Source organism: Balaenoptera borealis (genome assembly GCF_965194805.1).
Source record: "Balaenoptera borealis genome assembly, chromosome: 2".
In the NCBI taxonomy this organism is placed as follows: Eukaryota; Metazoa; Chordata; class Mammalia; order Artiodactyla; family Balaenopteridae; genus Balaenoptera; species Balaenoptera borealis.
This window is the reverse complement of record NC_138867.1, coordinates 107873182-107889411: the sequence shown is the minus strand read 5'-3', so window position 1 is coordinate 107889411 and position 16230 is coordinate 107873182. Positions and strand designations below refer to the sequence as shown.

General features: G+C 43.2%; 1 protein-coding gene across 2 annotated transcripts in view; it reads right to left on the bottom strand.

The window, feature by feature from the left end:
* Positions 1-13674, bottom strand: part of SLC12A2 (solute carrier family 12 member 2) — a 115088-nt gene extending 101414 nt beyond the window's left edge. The window contains exon 1 of one of the 2 annotated variants that reach the window (XM_082380695.1): positions 7639-13674. In XM_082380695.1, coding sequence (XP_082236821.1) covers positions 7639-8382 — 744 coding nt within the window. In that variant the 5' untranslated portion in view covers positions 8383-13674. The remainder of the gene's footprint in view (positions 1-7638) is intronic. The other variant, XM_082380696.1, reaches the window with a different exon arrangement.
* Between the last annotated feature and the right edge of the window lie 2556 nt (positions 13675-16230).

The window sequence follows — 16230 nt, the reverse complement described above, 5'->3', positions numbered from 1 at the left end:
AAGGAAAGCCAGAATCAAGCCTAGAGGATGGCCAGTTTAGAGACGAAGGAAAACGCAGAAGACACTGGGCTGAAAGAGCCAGAGAGAAAGAAGGAAAACTAAAGGAGAGAGTGGTGTTACAGAAGCCAAGGAAGTATCAGGAAGACTTCAAAAGAATATCAAATGCTGCTGGAAGGTTGAATACTGCTGAGAAAAAGGGTTTGCTGGAATTGGTGATAAGGATGGAGGAGGTCACTGGTGACTTTAATAAGAACTATTTAGGTGAGGGGCTTCCCTGGTGGTGCAGTGGTTAAGAATCTGCCTGCCAATGCAGGGAACACGGGTTCAAGCCCTGGTCTGGGAAGATCCCACATGCCACGGAGCAACTAAGCCCGTGTGCCACAACTACTGAGACTGCGCTCTGGAGCCCGTGAGCCACAACTACTGAGCCCATGTGCCACAACTACTGAGCCTGCGTTCTAGAGCCCGTGCTCCGCAACAAGAGAAGCCACCGCAATGAGAAGCCCGCACACCACAAAGAAGAGTAGTCCCCGGTCTCCGCAACTAGAGAAAGCCCGCGCACAGCAACGAAGACCCAATGCAGTCAAAAATAAATAAACAAAATAAATAAATAAATAAAAAACTATTTAGGTGAAACGATGGGGTAAAAGTCATGCTACAGCAGATGATCAGGGTCCTCATAGGTCCTTTAAGTCTTCCTCCACTGGAGTACAATAAAGCCTGCTCTACCAAGCTACCTACCCGCAAAAAAGCTCCAAAGTGACTCGCACACTAAACTCTGTTAGAAGCTACATCATTGAAGGAACCAATTCATACCAGCCCAACAAAGAACCATCCAGAGGTTTCTAGTATTCTTACCCTAGATGAATAGCTAATTTGTCAGTGTTCAGGAACAGCATAGTGAAAACTTAAGGCAGAGAAATTTCTGAGCCCAAGGGTACTATGACTACACCAGCCACAATCAGCTTCTGCAGAGAGACAAGATTCCACTAAGCTATGTTTGCCTTTCAGACTTCCCCCTTCTTCTAATCAGAAATCCCAAGTCCTCCATGGGCTCCAAGTTTTTCATAATAGCTTTAAGAAAGCACTATTACAGGTTCTAGTGAAAAATGGAAGAATCATAAATCTAATGGCAGATGATAAATTTCATATTTAATGAGAAACCATTGATATATTTTTAACTTCAGTATTTAAGTAGTTTTCCTTGTCCATTCCTCACTCTCTCACTTTGTGGAGTCAACCCACTAGTTCCCCACCCCTTTATACTCTATTTGAAAAACTACCGGTTCTCATGGTTTTACCTGAAATTTGTAGCATAAAAGCACATTTTTATATTACAAATTAAAACCCATTTTCTTAGGTTCTATTATTTCACAAACCAGTAGCTGCAATTTTATAAGTGTTTTCCCCATTGTAGAACTAATTTGTAGAATGAAACCCAACTCGAGTCCACCTCCCAAACTTGCTCTTCCCAGTCTCCCACCTCTTCATAAATATCGACTCCATTCTCAACAGGGGAAAACCCCCCACCCAAACAGTCACCAAATCCCAACAATTCCACCTTTTAAACATATCCAGCATCTAAACACCTGTCATTGTATCAAACACTATCACCTTCATAAAAGTCATCATCATCTTAACTAAAACACTGCAATAGGCTTCTAACTTGTTTCCCAGCTTCCACTCTTACCCCCTTACAGGATACTCTCCACACAGCATGAGAGTGATGTTTTAAAAATGTAAGTCAGGTCATGTCAAGTCTGTGCTCAAAGCTCTCCATGATTCCCTACATCACTCAGGGTAAAACCCCAAGTCTTCATCACGATCTACCAAGTTCTACACTGTTTGTTTTTCACTATTGCTCTAACCTCCTCGCCTATGACTCTCCTGCTAGCCACTCCAGTCTTGCTGGCCCTCTTGTTTCTCAGTCATGCCAAGCATACCGCAGGCACACTGCCATCTCAAGGTCTTGGTGTTTGCAGTCCTCTGCCTAGTGTTCTTCCCCTCAGGTGTTTTCATGGGCTGATCTTTCAGTCCCGTCTAGTGTCTGCTCATGTACCAGAGTGGGCTTCTCCAACTCCCCCAGAATAACACCACCCCAGCTATCAGCATCTATCCACCTTTCGGTTTCCTCACGGCAGTTACATCTGACCTATCTGTTTACTCTCTCCTACTGCTAGAATGAAAGCTCCACAATTCTGTTGTGCTCACTGCTGTAACCCCAGCACTCAGAACAGGGCTATTATTGATGCTCAATCAAGATTTGTTGAATAACTCAATTCATATTCATTTCACTTCAGCATGGAGCCAATTCGATTAGTGCTACAGACGTTACAAACACGTATGAAACATGTAATCAAAAATTAGTGAAAACAAACACACTCAGTACATAAGAACCTAGAAACGCTCTTTTGGTCCTTCAAATTCTGGCCTAACAAGATTGGGAATGTGACTATGAACACAAACACACATAGAGAAGACACTGATTACGATAGCAGCGTACAGATTTTTTTGCCAGATTTTAAATCCCCAAATTTATCTTTCCTTCTCCCCAGGCAGTTAGTTGGTATATACTTGGAGAATGTGTACAGTCTTACAGGTAAATCAGACTTCAGCTCTGGTGTCATGGGTTTAGAGGGTGGGGCCCCTGGCAAAATTGTGAAACAGTGCAAGTTTGTGCCCTGAACAAATATTTCTGATCAAGGTCCCACCTTTACTCATTCCTGGACCTACTCTATTCCTTATCCCCAGGGATGTGACCCATTCTGGTTCCCCCAGGGCGACCTTCAAAGACTCAACCTCTGTACTGACATGATTAGTAGTGTGTGGAATTTCTTGTCCAAGACTCAGCACAGCCCATTTAGAGCAGCAGCTACACTTGTTTAGTGTTTTAAAGTCCCTGTTAAGTGGGAGGAACTGCCCACCCTGATACACTCGATAAACGAATCTTTATTAACTACCTATTCTCTGTCTGGAGATGAATGAGACACCAGCTCAGATCCTAGTGAAAGAGACAGTCATATTAGTCAGTAATTACATTATCACAAGAATTCCTCCTCTTTTCTCTCAGTTATGTAACCATTCTACTCTCAGGAGGTCAAGATAGAAGAGTGATGTCGGCAACCCCCAACATGTCCCCCTCAACATCCCTGCCATCTCAGAGCAGGTCCAGGGGATAGGGAGAAAGAAGAAATAACAAGAAAGAGGAGCTACTATGTCCTGGCATTAATAAGTAAAACCTGGGTGTGAATGCCAGCTGTACCACTTCCTGTTGAGAGTGGCATTAAGCAATTTCTTCACTTTTTATGACCCCATTTTATCATGAGTAAAATGTGTATAAGACTTATTTCTTAGGAATTAAATGAAAAAACCAACAAGTTCAGTGAAACATAAGACACTTGATATAGCTGTTCCCTTGACCTTTCCCTTTTTATTAATGAGAGAGGCTAAAAGAGAGAGGCCACATACAAAGATTTGACATACCACCAGCAAAAGGCTCCAAACCTTGGCCTACGGACAACTCTGCAATGGTAATGCAATCTTTTCAAACTACTTTAAAACTGCTTCTAATCCAGTAGGAGCTATTATGGATTCTCCACCACATACTTTTCCACATTTGATAATCATGCTTTCCATCATACATGTTGAAGTTGTCTATCAAACACTTATTTGTTTACCCCCCACTTTTTACTTTCTTCTTGTAGGGGCAAGAATCACTACTTCGGTTATATTCTTTGAAATACTTTAAAAAAAAAAATCAATTACTGGCATATCTCTGAAGACTTTGTGCCTTCTTTAAAACACTTTTCTCTCAGCTTCCCTGACACTGCTCTCCTGGCTATTTCTCACCAGCCTAACAGCTCCTTCTTAACTTCCTTTGCTAGTGTTGCCACAATCTCTCGTAGACCTTTAGACATTCCCCAGGCCCAATCCCAGACCCTGTTTCTGTTCTCGTATTTACCCACTCTCCCCAAGTAATTTCATGCATGACTTTAGATGATAAACACATAAATATATATACATGTACATATGTATGTAAATATATATGTATATACACATACACACATATATTTCATATACATATAAAATATATTCTGCCCCTTCTCCCTCAAAATGACTCTTGGACTAAGATATCTTGCAGGCTACTCAAAAGCATTCTTTCTTTCCTCCCCGATCTATAGTCCTTCTCCAGCTTTTCCCATCTTAGGCAAAGTACCAACCATCTATTCAGCTGCTCAAGTCCAAAAGCTGGGAATCAGCTTCTCGTTCACTCCCACATCCAATCCACCTACATCCCACTCATTCTGCCCCCAATCCTTATTATCTGTAAGGAGACCACAGTAAAAGCTGCTTCCATTCTCACCCTTCTCCATCCAGCAATCAAAAGGTGTCAAAACAAAACAGACCATGTTGCTACCTCACACAAAACTCAATAACTTCCCACTACCTTTATAATAAAATCTCATACTGGCCTCCTTATAGTTCTTTGGACATACCACTCTCTCATCTCACTATCTTCACAGATTTTGGTCCTTTGGCCTGGAATACTGTTCTGCCCTATCATCAACTTAGCCTTCAGGTTTCAGCTTCAATGTCATACTTTGTATACCCATCACACAGACGACTGTTTAAAAATGGATAAGTTTATGCTGTATTTTCTTGCTTTTGCACCTTTAAAATAATAAGGTGCTTTCATTTTGCACTCTAAGTTAAGAGTTGTTTATTACTTTATTTGGTAATATCTAATTACAGTTAAAAAAAAAAAAAAAAAAAGGCCTCCCCAACCCACCCCACTTAAAATTAGGTCCTATTATATCCTCACCAGCATTCTAACCCTTCTCTTTCATAGCACTGGAAAAAAAAAAAGTTTGTAACTAGGTTATTTGTGCAACCATTTGGTTAATGTATGCCTAGAGTATGACAGAGTCAGTATCTGTTTTGCTAATCACCGCATCATCCCGCAGTGCCACAGCCAGGTGGCCCACACCTAACAAACTCTTCTCCCCAGTAAATATTCGATAAATGGAGAACTCATGGGTCCTAGCCCTAGAATGGCTGCATAATATAGCAAGACGCACCATGGTTATTTAACTATTCCCCTTCAGTTGGATTCTAGGCAAAATACTTTAAAAAGTCATAGTGCTGGGCAAAGAAAGGAATTCACGTAGAAGACACTATAGTCCTTTCCCCCAACAAGTTTCTGGAGTGCTTTTCTTCTACTTCTTTTGTTCTTCCATAGTTCCTAGCACAAAGTTAGATCCATGGTAGATATTCAAGCATTCAGTGGCCCAAGGAGACTACATGACAATCAATCAAGAACTAAGATTAAATGTTATAGAATTCTAAATATTATGATTTCACCTAGAGCTACAAGCATTAGAAAAGGTTTTAAGGAGTAAGAGTCAATCTAAAAAGTGAAGAACAACTTTTGGGAATCTAGCCAACCTATACTATCATCCCTCCCCTGCCCTCCTTCAACATTGGTTTATCTATAGCCAGATTTGTACTCCTTAACATGACACATCTCTTTAATCCATTCGCTCAATTCTAAACAAAATTATCTTCAAGAGGAGGTTCTATGCTTATTTAACCTAATAAACCTTTTTCGCTGCCCATAAAGGGCCCAAATGGTAAAAGGTAAAAAACTACAAAGAATTCATTACACTACATGCTGCACAAATGAAAATCTGAACATAACATTTTAGATACTACATTCACTGAAAAAATGCATAAATTAAGAGAATCTAAAACTGAAGTCCTAAAGTTTAACGATGTATTTTCTTAAGGGCCAATATAAGATTGAAATGGTAACTATACTAGCTGTTATTTTGCAAGCGCTGAACGTGGGCCTTTGCATACATTTTTTCCCCCTAATCTTCAAAATAACTCTGAAAGGTGAGGAAGCTGAGGCTGAGAAGCTAGGTGACTTCTTCAACTACTATACATCTAAACAATACAGGTGTTCTTTTTTATATACTGCGAACTGACCAAAAACACCAAACATAAACCTGAAAATTTGGAGAACTGGAAGGGCTTTGTTATTGAGAGAATTTAATTTAAAATAACAAAAACTTTCCTAGGAAGCATACAAGATCAAGGTATATAATATCCTTCAATAAAAAAAGCTTTTAAGACTTACGGGTAAATACAGACTGTTTTACTACTAAACTACAGGGCTTTGGTGAAATAAATCTGAAAATATCTATATAATATTTTCAATAATAAAAATGCTCTAAAAAGGAAATTACCAGCTATATAATCTGCTTCATGAGAATTTTGAGTTTTGAAAGGAAAATATAATAGCTTTGAAAGAAACTACAGGAATATGAATAAAATAAGTGTTTTAAAAATCGTTTTTCTTCTGATATGACAAAATACCATAACAGAATGAAAGGAGTAGTACTACCCAAAGCTAAATGATGTCAGGCTTTTAAACAATCAATAAGCTGTAAGGGTTGGGACCTCGGCAATTATTTCAATGAATGTTATGAATGTTACATTTTCAAACACTGGGACAAGTACAGTCTTGTATGAAATGACTGTATGAAGTCAAATAATCATATCCAAAAGAAATTACATACTTTCTGTATTTAAACTTTCCAACACTTCGATCGTGTCAACCTATATGGTGCTAACTCTGCATTCACAAAATTCCATCAATGTATTCATTATACACTTGTAAAGGCAGACTTCAAGTAATCCCAAATCATAAAAAATTATTAATCAAATCTCAAAAGCATCAATGTCATCTCAAAAGAACGATTTTGTACCCTGAAAAAATACAAGTTGTATGCGGCCATAAAAGACAGAATTACAGAAATCAATAGAGTTTATAGGGATGGTTTTCTGTTCACCAAGTATAACTACTTACACAAGACCCCAGAAGGTCTTTCTGGACATCCTCCACAGAAAAAACAATTCTATTTCTCTCTCCCTCTCTCTTAGACTCTGCCCCCCGCCTTTTTGATGTAACCCTCTTCCAAAAGGTTTACATTATAAAAAGTGGATTTATGCCATTATCAGGAAGAGCTTGTCCCAAGACTTAAGATTTCTATATCTTTGCACATTCAAGATTGCAGGAATTGAGCTTTAATAATTCATACACCACAAACACACCCTGCTAAGATTTTCCCTTCAAATACTAATGTTCCCACTCTTGGGACCCCTAACGGGTGTACATAACCCACACAACAACAACCTCTAAAAAAAGACACGGGTGGTAGGTGCTCTCCACTCCCTCCTGAGAAACGTCCTCACCACCTAAACCTCCTGCACATTCCCTTCTCGGGGCCTAAAAGTACAACTGTCATTCAGAGGGATGGTAATTGTTAAGCGTGGGTGAGGGAAAAAAAAGCATACACAAGATATATAACTGGATGGGGGAGATTGTTAAATGCAGCCTCTCCGGTATCACGTAACTAGCCTAACCCGCTGCCAACTTTTAAGAGATTAAGTTACATTCCTCTGCAATTCCACCCTTGACAGCTGAATCCAGAGATGCCAGCGAGTCGTGCACGTCCATTCACGCCGCCTCACCAGAGGAGAGCCGGCAGCTACATCCCGCGGTCAGCGCGGACCAGCGGCTGGGGAGGAGTGGGGGCTGGCGAGAGGGCTGCAGAGAGGGCCGGGAGAGCTCACCTTTTCTAGCTCATCGTGGAGCTCCGCCAGGCTGGGCCGGAGGAGCTTCTCGCCCAGCTGCGCTGCCGTGTGCCGGTAGTAGTCGATCCTGGGCACGGCGTCCATAGTGTTGTGGCCAAAGGTGCGCAAGTAGTAGGTGTTGGTGTGGGTGTCATAGTAGTAGTGCTGGTGGTGCCCACTGCCGCCGCCGCCGCCGCCCGAGTGCAGGCTGCTCCCCTCGCTCAGCACTGTGTCCCCGCCGTTCTGGAAGTTCACGTTGGGCCCGTCGCCTCCGATCCCCACTGCATCCGACATGCTCTCGTCTGCCGAAGAAGAGGCAGCCGGGTCCACGAAGTTCACGCGGAAGCGGCCCTTGGCTTCCTCGCTGCCCTTGGCTAGCCCGCTTTCGCCGCTGGCTTTCCCGTCCGCGGGGGTCTCCTTGGCCCCCGCCCCAGCGTTAACCGCCGCCGCCGCCGCCGCCGCAGCCGCCCGCCCGGCATTCTCGGAAACCAGATCCACCTGGAAGCGGCTCTGGCTCGGGGTGGGCCCCAGGGGTCTGCCCAGCCCGTCACCGGCCGCCGCGGCGCCCTCCCCGCGGACCCCGCCGCCGCCCCGGCTCGCAGTCGCAGCATCCTCCGGCACCAAGGGCACGGCCGTGCCGGGCAGGTCCATCCCAGCGGCGGCCAGCGCGGCGGCTGGAGGCATCTCCCCGACCCCCGCCAGCCTCGCGGCGCCGGAGGAGGGCGCCGTGGGCCCCGGCTCCATCGCCGCCCGAGGCTCGGCGGACCCGGAGAGCCTGGCGGACCTGGCGGGCTGCACACCCTCCGCGCCCCCGGCCGGCGGTGGTTGCTGCCGCAACGCCAGGTGAGGGAGTCGCTCTCCAAGCCGCGCACGCGCCGCCGCTAGCCCGGCCCGGGCCAGCACGAACGCCTCCGGCAGCCGAGTCTGCGCGCGAGTGCGGCAGGCGCGGGGCGGGCCCCGCTGTTTAAAGCCTCGGCGGGGCCAAGGCGGTGGTGGCTCCCGCTGCAGCACGCGGGAGGCGGGGCCCGCGGCTCCTCCGCCCCTCAGCCCGCCCACCCGCGGTCCCGCAGTGGCGCGCGGCGGAGGCTCCCTCGGCTCTCGGCCAATCCCGGCTCCTGCGCTACCCCACTCAGGGATCCCGTCCGGCCCGTCCACGCCGGGCCTCGGGCAGCATGAGCAACGCGATCCGGGAGCGGCCAAGCGCCGCCTCGCCGCCGTCGCCGGGAAGATCTCTGCGCCGCTACCTCCTCTTCCGTCGCCCTCCTCCCACCCCCCCACCTCCTTCCCCCGCCCGGCTCTGCGGCGAAGAGGAGCGGGGGCCCCCCGGCCTCCTCCCTCTCTCCCCGCCCCTGGGGCAGCGCGTCAGTGGGCCGACAGCACAGGCCACGGCAGACCAGGCTGCGGACGGTGCCCGGCCCACCCGGCCAGAGAAGGGGCGCGCGGGCCCTGCCTCGGCTCACGCCGATTGCTGATGCTCCGGCGGCGGCTCCGGAGGCAGTCGCCCGCTTGCTTTTTTTTTCCTTTTTTTTTTTTTTAAGTTCTAAGCTCTCAATACGGGGCCGAGCCGGCGAGATCTCGCGAGATGCTGCAGGGCTACCGGGCCGCTTCCCCTGCGGCACGTGGTACCCGAGGCGATGCAGGAGCGGCGGGCGGCCCTGAGCTCCTGCGTGTGATGCCGGGGGTTTCCCGTCCGGACCGCAGGTGCTTCCGGAGTTGCGGGCAAGGTGCGCCCCCCGGGGAGGCGCGGCCCCGGCGAGGCCTGCTCGGAGCTCCGGCCCGCCGCGACTCCCCTCACTCACTCCAGGCCTGAACCTAGAGGGAGGCAGGATTTCTTCTGTGCTGCCTTTGAGGTGTTTACCTGCCTGGCAGCGTTAGATTTGCATAACCAGATATTAATTCCAGTCGTGATGCATTGGGTGTGTCCACATTTCCTATGACACCTTCATTTTAAAAGCTGTGATGTTTGAAGGTGAGAAGGGAGCCTAGTTGTGATACCATATTGTTTCAAGACGATTTTTAACTGGAGGCATTTGCAAAAAACATAGAAATGAATACACTGAGAGCAATAACTAACTGTGGAGCACTAACCGGGAAGTTTCGACGTGGTTTAAGTTGTGAAGACTTCCGCTATTTCAAGTAAAACAGAAAGGTACTTCTCCTGTGCAGGCCTATTTTCTCTTCTGTAAAAAATAGGGGAATATAATTACTTTGCAATTTTCTTAGCGGTAGAATCCCATTTTTAACCTAAATTCTACCCACAGCCCTACATAAACAGATAACCATGAATGGCTTCTTCCATCACTTGTCTTTTAGTTTTGTATTGATATTTATGTAATTTTTAATTTTATTTATGGGGATAAACACATCCTTTGCTGAATCCTGAAAGCATGATCAAAGAGAGGCAGAGTTTGCGGAACTGTTTGGAAATACCGTCAAGAAAGCTGCAACCAGGCAATTTTCAAAAAATTGTACTATCCGTGATTTTATTTGACATTCACAACTTTTCGTCTTAGTTTATTATCTCTGTTGTAAAGATAGAGAGAGGAAGGAACCGCTCTTGGATCATGGAGCCACAGTTTTTAAAGTCCCTCATGAGCTGTAGTAATATTAGCAGAAAACTAGAAGAAGCCAGAACAAGCAGGTGGTCCTTTAGGCAGTACAGTTTCTACTACAAGATTGCTGCCTTAGTAGCTGATGCGTGTGGTACCTTTTAGCTCCAGAGCTAATTTGGTGGCTGTGGGTATTCAACATTCATTGATCTAAACAAATAGTAAGCACCTACTATGAGGTGCTCTGTGTTACGGGGATATAGCAATGAGCAAAACAGACAGTCCCTTCTCTCATGGAGCTCATAGTCTAGCGAGAGAGGCAATAAACAAGATAAATAGGTAAAATATGTAGCATGCTAGTAGTGAGTGCTAAGGAAAGGGGAATGGGATATGTGTGTAAGATGGAGGTGGTAAAATTTTTCATAAGATGACCCCAGTGAGAAGGTGACATTTGAGTGCGGAAATGAGTGATGCAAATACTTGGGAAAAGAGTGTTCCAAGCAGAGGAAAAGCAAAGGCCTGAAGGTGAGAGCATGCCCGAAATGTTGATGGAATTGCATGTAGGCCAATGTGGCTGAAGCTGCTTAAGGGATGGGGAGAATCAAAGGTCAGAGAGTTTAGGGGTTGGGGACATGACAGTCCAGAATGTATAGCACCTCTTTGGCTTTTACTCTGAGTGGGATGGTATATTAGCTTGGGCTGCCTTCTCACTGTGTCCTCACATGGTAGAAAGGGAACTGTGATGTCTCTTCTTCTATAGGGCATCATTTCTATCTGATCAGGGCTCCACCCTTATGACTTCATTTAACGTTAATCACCTCATTAAAGGCAATATCTTCAATACAGTCACATGGGTTAGCGCTTCAACATAAGGATTTTGGGGAGACACAGTACAGTCCCTAGCAATGGCAAGTTATTGGAGGGTCTGAGTAGAGGAATGACATGATTTGATGATGTATAAAGGATCAGTCTAGCTGCCTTGTTGTAAATACACAAGTGGGTAAGCAGTGATGACAGAAAAAAGCAAGGGGATGTGTTAAGAGATATTGCTGCAATCCGGGAAGTAAAGGTGTGGCTTTGACCACTGTGCGTAGCAGTGGAAATGGGAGGAAAGTGGTCACGCTCTGGAGTGGCGGCAATAGAATTTACTGATGGATGTGGAGTATTGAAGAGAATCCAAGAGTTTGGGCCTGAGCAACTGGAAGAATGGTATTGCTATTTTCTGAGATGGAGAAGATGGTGAATGGAGCAGGCTTGTGTTGGAGGAATATCATGAGCTCAAGCGGATATGTCTGTTGGAGGAAACAAAGAAATGTATAGTAATAACAAATAGTAGTCACTCATAAACATGTGATTGCAAACCGAGAAGTTCTGGGACAGAGAGGAATATGGTACAATGAGAATGCAAAAGAGAGGGACCAAACTTAGGGAGGAAGTGACTTTTCAGTGAGGTCTGAAGGATGACTAGGATTAAACTATAACTTTCATAGGGGTTTGAGAAAAGGGAAATATGGCGAGCAACAGGCCTCTTGGAATGAACATGGCCAGTTTGGTTAAAGAATAGGGATTAAGGGACAAGAGTAATAAAAGATGAGTCTATTCTAAAAGCCCTGTAAAACCTATAAAATGGGTTTCCAGGAAGATTTGGGGTGGGGAGCACAAATGATCAGATTTACATTTACTAAAAGTCTCTCTAGTTATTATATTGCGGGCAGAAGATTGGAGAGGAACAAGAATAAGTATGGAAAGACGGGATACAATTTCAGTAATCTAGGCATGAGATGATAGTAATAATAGTAGCTAACATTTATAGGGAATTTATGTCCTGTATACTGTGCTAAACTCTACGTTCATAGTCTTATTTAATTCTTACAGCAACACTATGAAGAACATCATAGTATTATTCTTATTTTTACAGATGAAAATCTTGATTAAGGAAAAGAGTTTAAGAAACTTGTCTGAGGTCACTCAGCCAAAACCAAGATTTAAATCCAGGGAGATTTCTCCACTAATCAAGCTATAGGAGTTTGGATTATGGGGGATGCAGGGAAATGAGGAAGGGGAAAAATTTGAGCGATATGGTACTTAAGACGTAACTCAGAGAACTTGGAAACGGATTGAAGGAATGAGGGAAAATGAAGGATAACTTGAGTTTTCAAACGTGTTCACCTGGAGTTAGATGGCAGTGACATTAGTGAGGAAGAACATTCTAAAGCTAGGTTTGAAGATGAATATGAGAAATCTGGTCTGGGGCATTTTGGGCTTTGAGACATCCAAGTGGAAAATTAAGAAAGCATTTGGCTACATGGGTCTTGTGCTCAAAAAAGAAGTTTGTATGAGAGTTCAAATGTGAGGGTTTTCTGCAAATAGATGATAGTACCTGACACCATGGGCACGAATACGGTCACTCAGTAAGATGGAATAGAGCAACACTGCAATAGAATGTTGGAAGTATTCTGTATCAGTGTGGCCCAATACAATAGCCATGAACCACTTGTGGGTTTTGAGCCCTTGAAATGCCTAGGGCAATTGAACTGAATTTTTAAATTCTATTAAGTTTATTAAACAGCCCCATGGGCTAGTGGCTTCCATATAAAATAGCATAGATATAGAGTTCAAAAGAAGGCCTAGGACCCAGACTTGTGTGATTCCAACCTTTGATGACTAGATTAAAGAAGTGGCCTGAGATATGAGAAGAAAACCAGATGAAGGCATTTGCAAAGTAGGATCAGCTGTGTTAAATTGGGCCAAGAGGTGGAAAAAGATGAGAGGTGAATATATATTGAATTTAGTAACATGTATTAGCCAACATAATGAGAGGGTAATGAGAGAGGGACCAAGGGCTCCAGGAGATAGAATCAAAGTACGCATGTGAAACTTGTAGAAACACTGTCAGGAGAAGTCTCATGTAGTTCACTGCTAGCAAACATTTATCAGATTTACCGGTTGTCAAGTTAGAGACTAACTTTGAGGAGAACAGACTTGTTGTAAGGGCCGTGATGGAGGAGTAACCCAGGCATTTTGCTCACCTTCCCCTTTTGCCAGGAAGTCGGTCTGGCCATGTATGTACCAATGTCCTTACTATGTATTGAATGGACTCAGAATTTTAGGACTAGAAGGGACTTAGGATGTTGTTCCAAGCTTCTCATTTCACAAATGCTAAAATGTCCTAAAAGGAGATAAAAATTAGGTTAGACCTGCAACTCTTCACGTCTTGCACCATTAGAGCATGTGAGGTACAAAACCTTGTGGAGCTTTTTTTTTTTTTTTAAATTTTTATTCATTTATTTATTTATTTTTTGGCTGTGTTGGGTCTTCGTTTCTGTGCGAGGGCTTTCTCTAGTTGCGGCGAGCGGGGGCCCCTCTTCATCACGGTCCGCGGGCCTCTCACTATCGCGGCCTCTCTTGTTGTGGAGCACAGGCTCCAGACGCGCAGGCTCAGTAGTTGCGGCTCACGGGCTCAGTTGCTGCGCGGCACGTGGTATCTTCCCAGACCCGGGCTCGAACCCGTGTCCCCTGCATTGGTAGGCAGATTCTCAACCACTGCACCACCAGGGAAGCCCCCTAGGGAAGCCCCCTAGGGAAGCCCCCTAGGGAAGCCCCCTAGGGAAGCCCCCTTGTGGAGCTTTAAAGTCACAGTTTTTATTTATCTTTTTTTTACACTGAGTTTTAGTTAGACGTGCTTACTGTGCTCACATTCTACCTGGTTATGGTTTCCCATTTTTACTAGCTAGCAATCAGCATACAGGTTAGGTCAATGGTATTTCCCTTGAGAAATAAAGTGATTATCATGGAAAAAAAAAGTTACCCTAGAGAAGCTTGTGTATGCTGTAAATGTTACAATTTTCTTTTGTTATCTAAGTCCGATCATATTCTTCTTAAATTAAAAATATAAAGATTTTAAAGTCAGTCATAGAATTAAACATTAATCAAAATCTGACTTGCTTTTTATCTAAATAACATTTAAATTAGTACTTGTAAATTATGTCTTTCAGAAAACATAGCCCAAGATTTTACTGAATCGAAATCTTTTATGTTTTGTTTATCCAAGCAGTAAATTCATGACAAATGCGTTTAAAGTAAACACAATCTCTTTTCTCATTCCCTACCTCCACCTACACATGTGTTTGTCATAAAGCTAATCAAGGAAATCACTAAAATTTTGTATTGGAAAAGTTATTTGTGTCTGCACTGATTTACTTCTAATTCTGCAGGCTGTGTACATTTGCAATAAAGTTCAAAATTGTTATCAAATATTAATATGTCAAATAAATACTTTTACAAAATAGCTAAATGATTACAATCATGGTCTCCATAGCCAAACTACCTGGATTTGAATCTCAGCTTCACTAGTCATGTGACATGGGCTAGTGTGACCTCTGTGCCTCAGTTTCCTCATCTGTGAAATAGGGATAATGATGGTAGCTAACTCATAGAGTTATGAGGATTACGTTAATTACTATCTATAAGGTGCTTAGGACAGTGCCTGATAAATGGTAAGCCCTAATATATATAAACATTAAATAATTATTTGAAGCATTTAATGTTTTATTGAAATTTTTTTAAAATGGCTCTAAGGCTAAACTTTTAAATTGTATCTTTTTTGGGGAGTGTGTCCTGTTTAGTTTTAAATTTTGCTTTTCATTTTGATTTTGAGAAGCTTTTAAATTATTTTTGAGTAGCATGTAAGTTGTCTTTTTCTGTTACAGATTTGGGGTTTTTAAAGCAGTTATTAGTATCATTATTTTGCTGCCACTTAATTTTTTTTTTTTAAATCTTTTTTTTTTAATATTTATTTATTTGGTTGCGTGGGGTCTTAGTCGCAGCAGGTGGGCTCCTTAGTTGTGGCTCACAGGCTCCTCAGTTGCAGCATGTGGGCTTCTCAGTTGCAGCACGTGGGCTCCTTAGTTGTGGCACATGGGCTCCTTAGTTGCACCGCCACTTAATTTGGAAGATGGAACAGCAGCCCAGACTGAGGATTTCTTTTCTATTCACCTTAAATCCATTTTTTCCTCCTACTGTGCCCTATAAAACTAATGGTTTGTTACTAAAACTATTATGCACTAAATGTATGTTACATACTAAAGTATGCTATAGGAATGCTTTGTCTGTATTTCACTATACTTTCCCAAAAATAAAAATTAAAAATACACACACCAACACTTTAACAAAACACACAGGCCTTAAGAATTAAATTGCACCCTCTTTATGGAGTCAAATATTGTAATGTACCCCATAACTAAATTACATACCTTCATTTTCTTCACTTTTTTTTTTTTTTTTTTGTCTTTTTTGGCCGCACCATGCAGCGTGTGGGATCTTAGTTCCCTGACCAGGGATTGAACCCACGCCCTTGGCAGTGAAAGCACAGAGTCCTAACCACTGGACCACCAGGGAGTTCCCTACATTTTCTTCACTCTGAATGAAAAATCTCTAACTTTTTATCCTCTATTATATTCCTTAATGATTACTCCAGTTTTTCACTTTCAAAAAGCCACAAGTATAATTGAGATATATTTTTGTAATTGTGTAAGATTCCTGAAATTCAAAGTCATAAATATGGAAGGGATCTTAAAGGATTATATAGTAAACCCCTATACTGAGGAATAGAGTACTTGTTCTGCCTTTGACATTTAAAAAAACAAACTTTTTTTCCTTTAGTAACACATGCTCATGGTTACAAGTCCTTACAGCCATAGTATTAAACATGTAATAAATGCTCAAATACTTATTTAAGAACAGTATATTCTTCCTAGTGGCTAAACTAAATTATTCTTCTAACAATTCAGATTTTTTGCTTCATGTCCTATTCTTCACAGGTTATGGAAACCCATAAATTGTAAGGTTATTTTTGGTTTTATTTTCTAAATTATTTCCTCTTGCACGTCATTATAGAGCCCAATTTCTAGGTACGTAATTATTTTTATTACTTTTCTCTGGGATCTTTCCAAGTAATTTAATCTTCCTTATATGTGGGCCAAAACTATTAAATTCAATATTCCACTTAAAAAAACAACAGGGAATTCCCTGGTGGTCCAGTGAG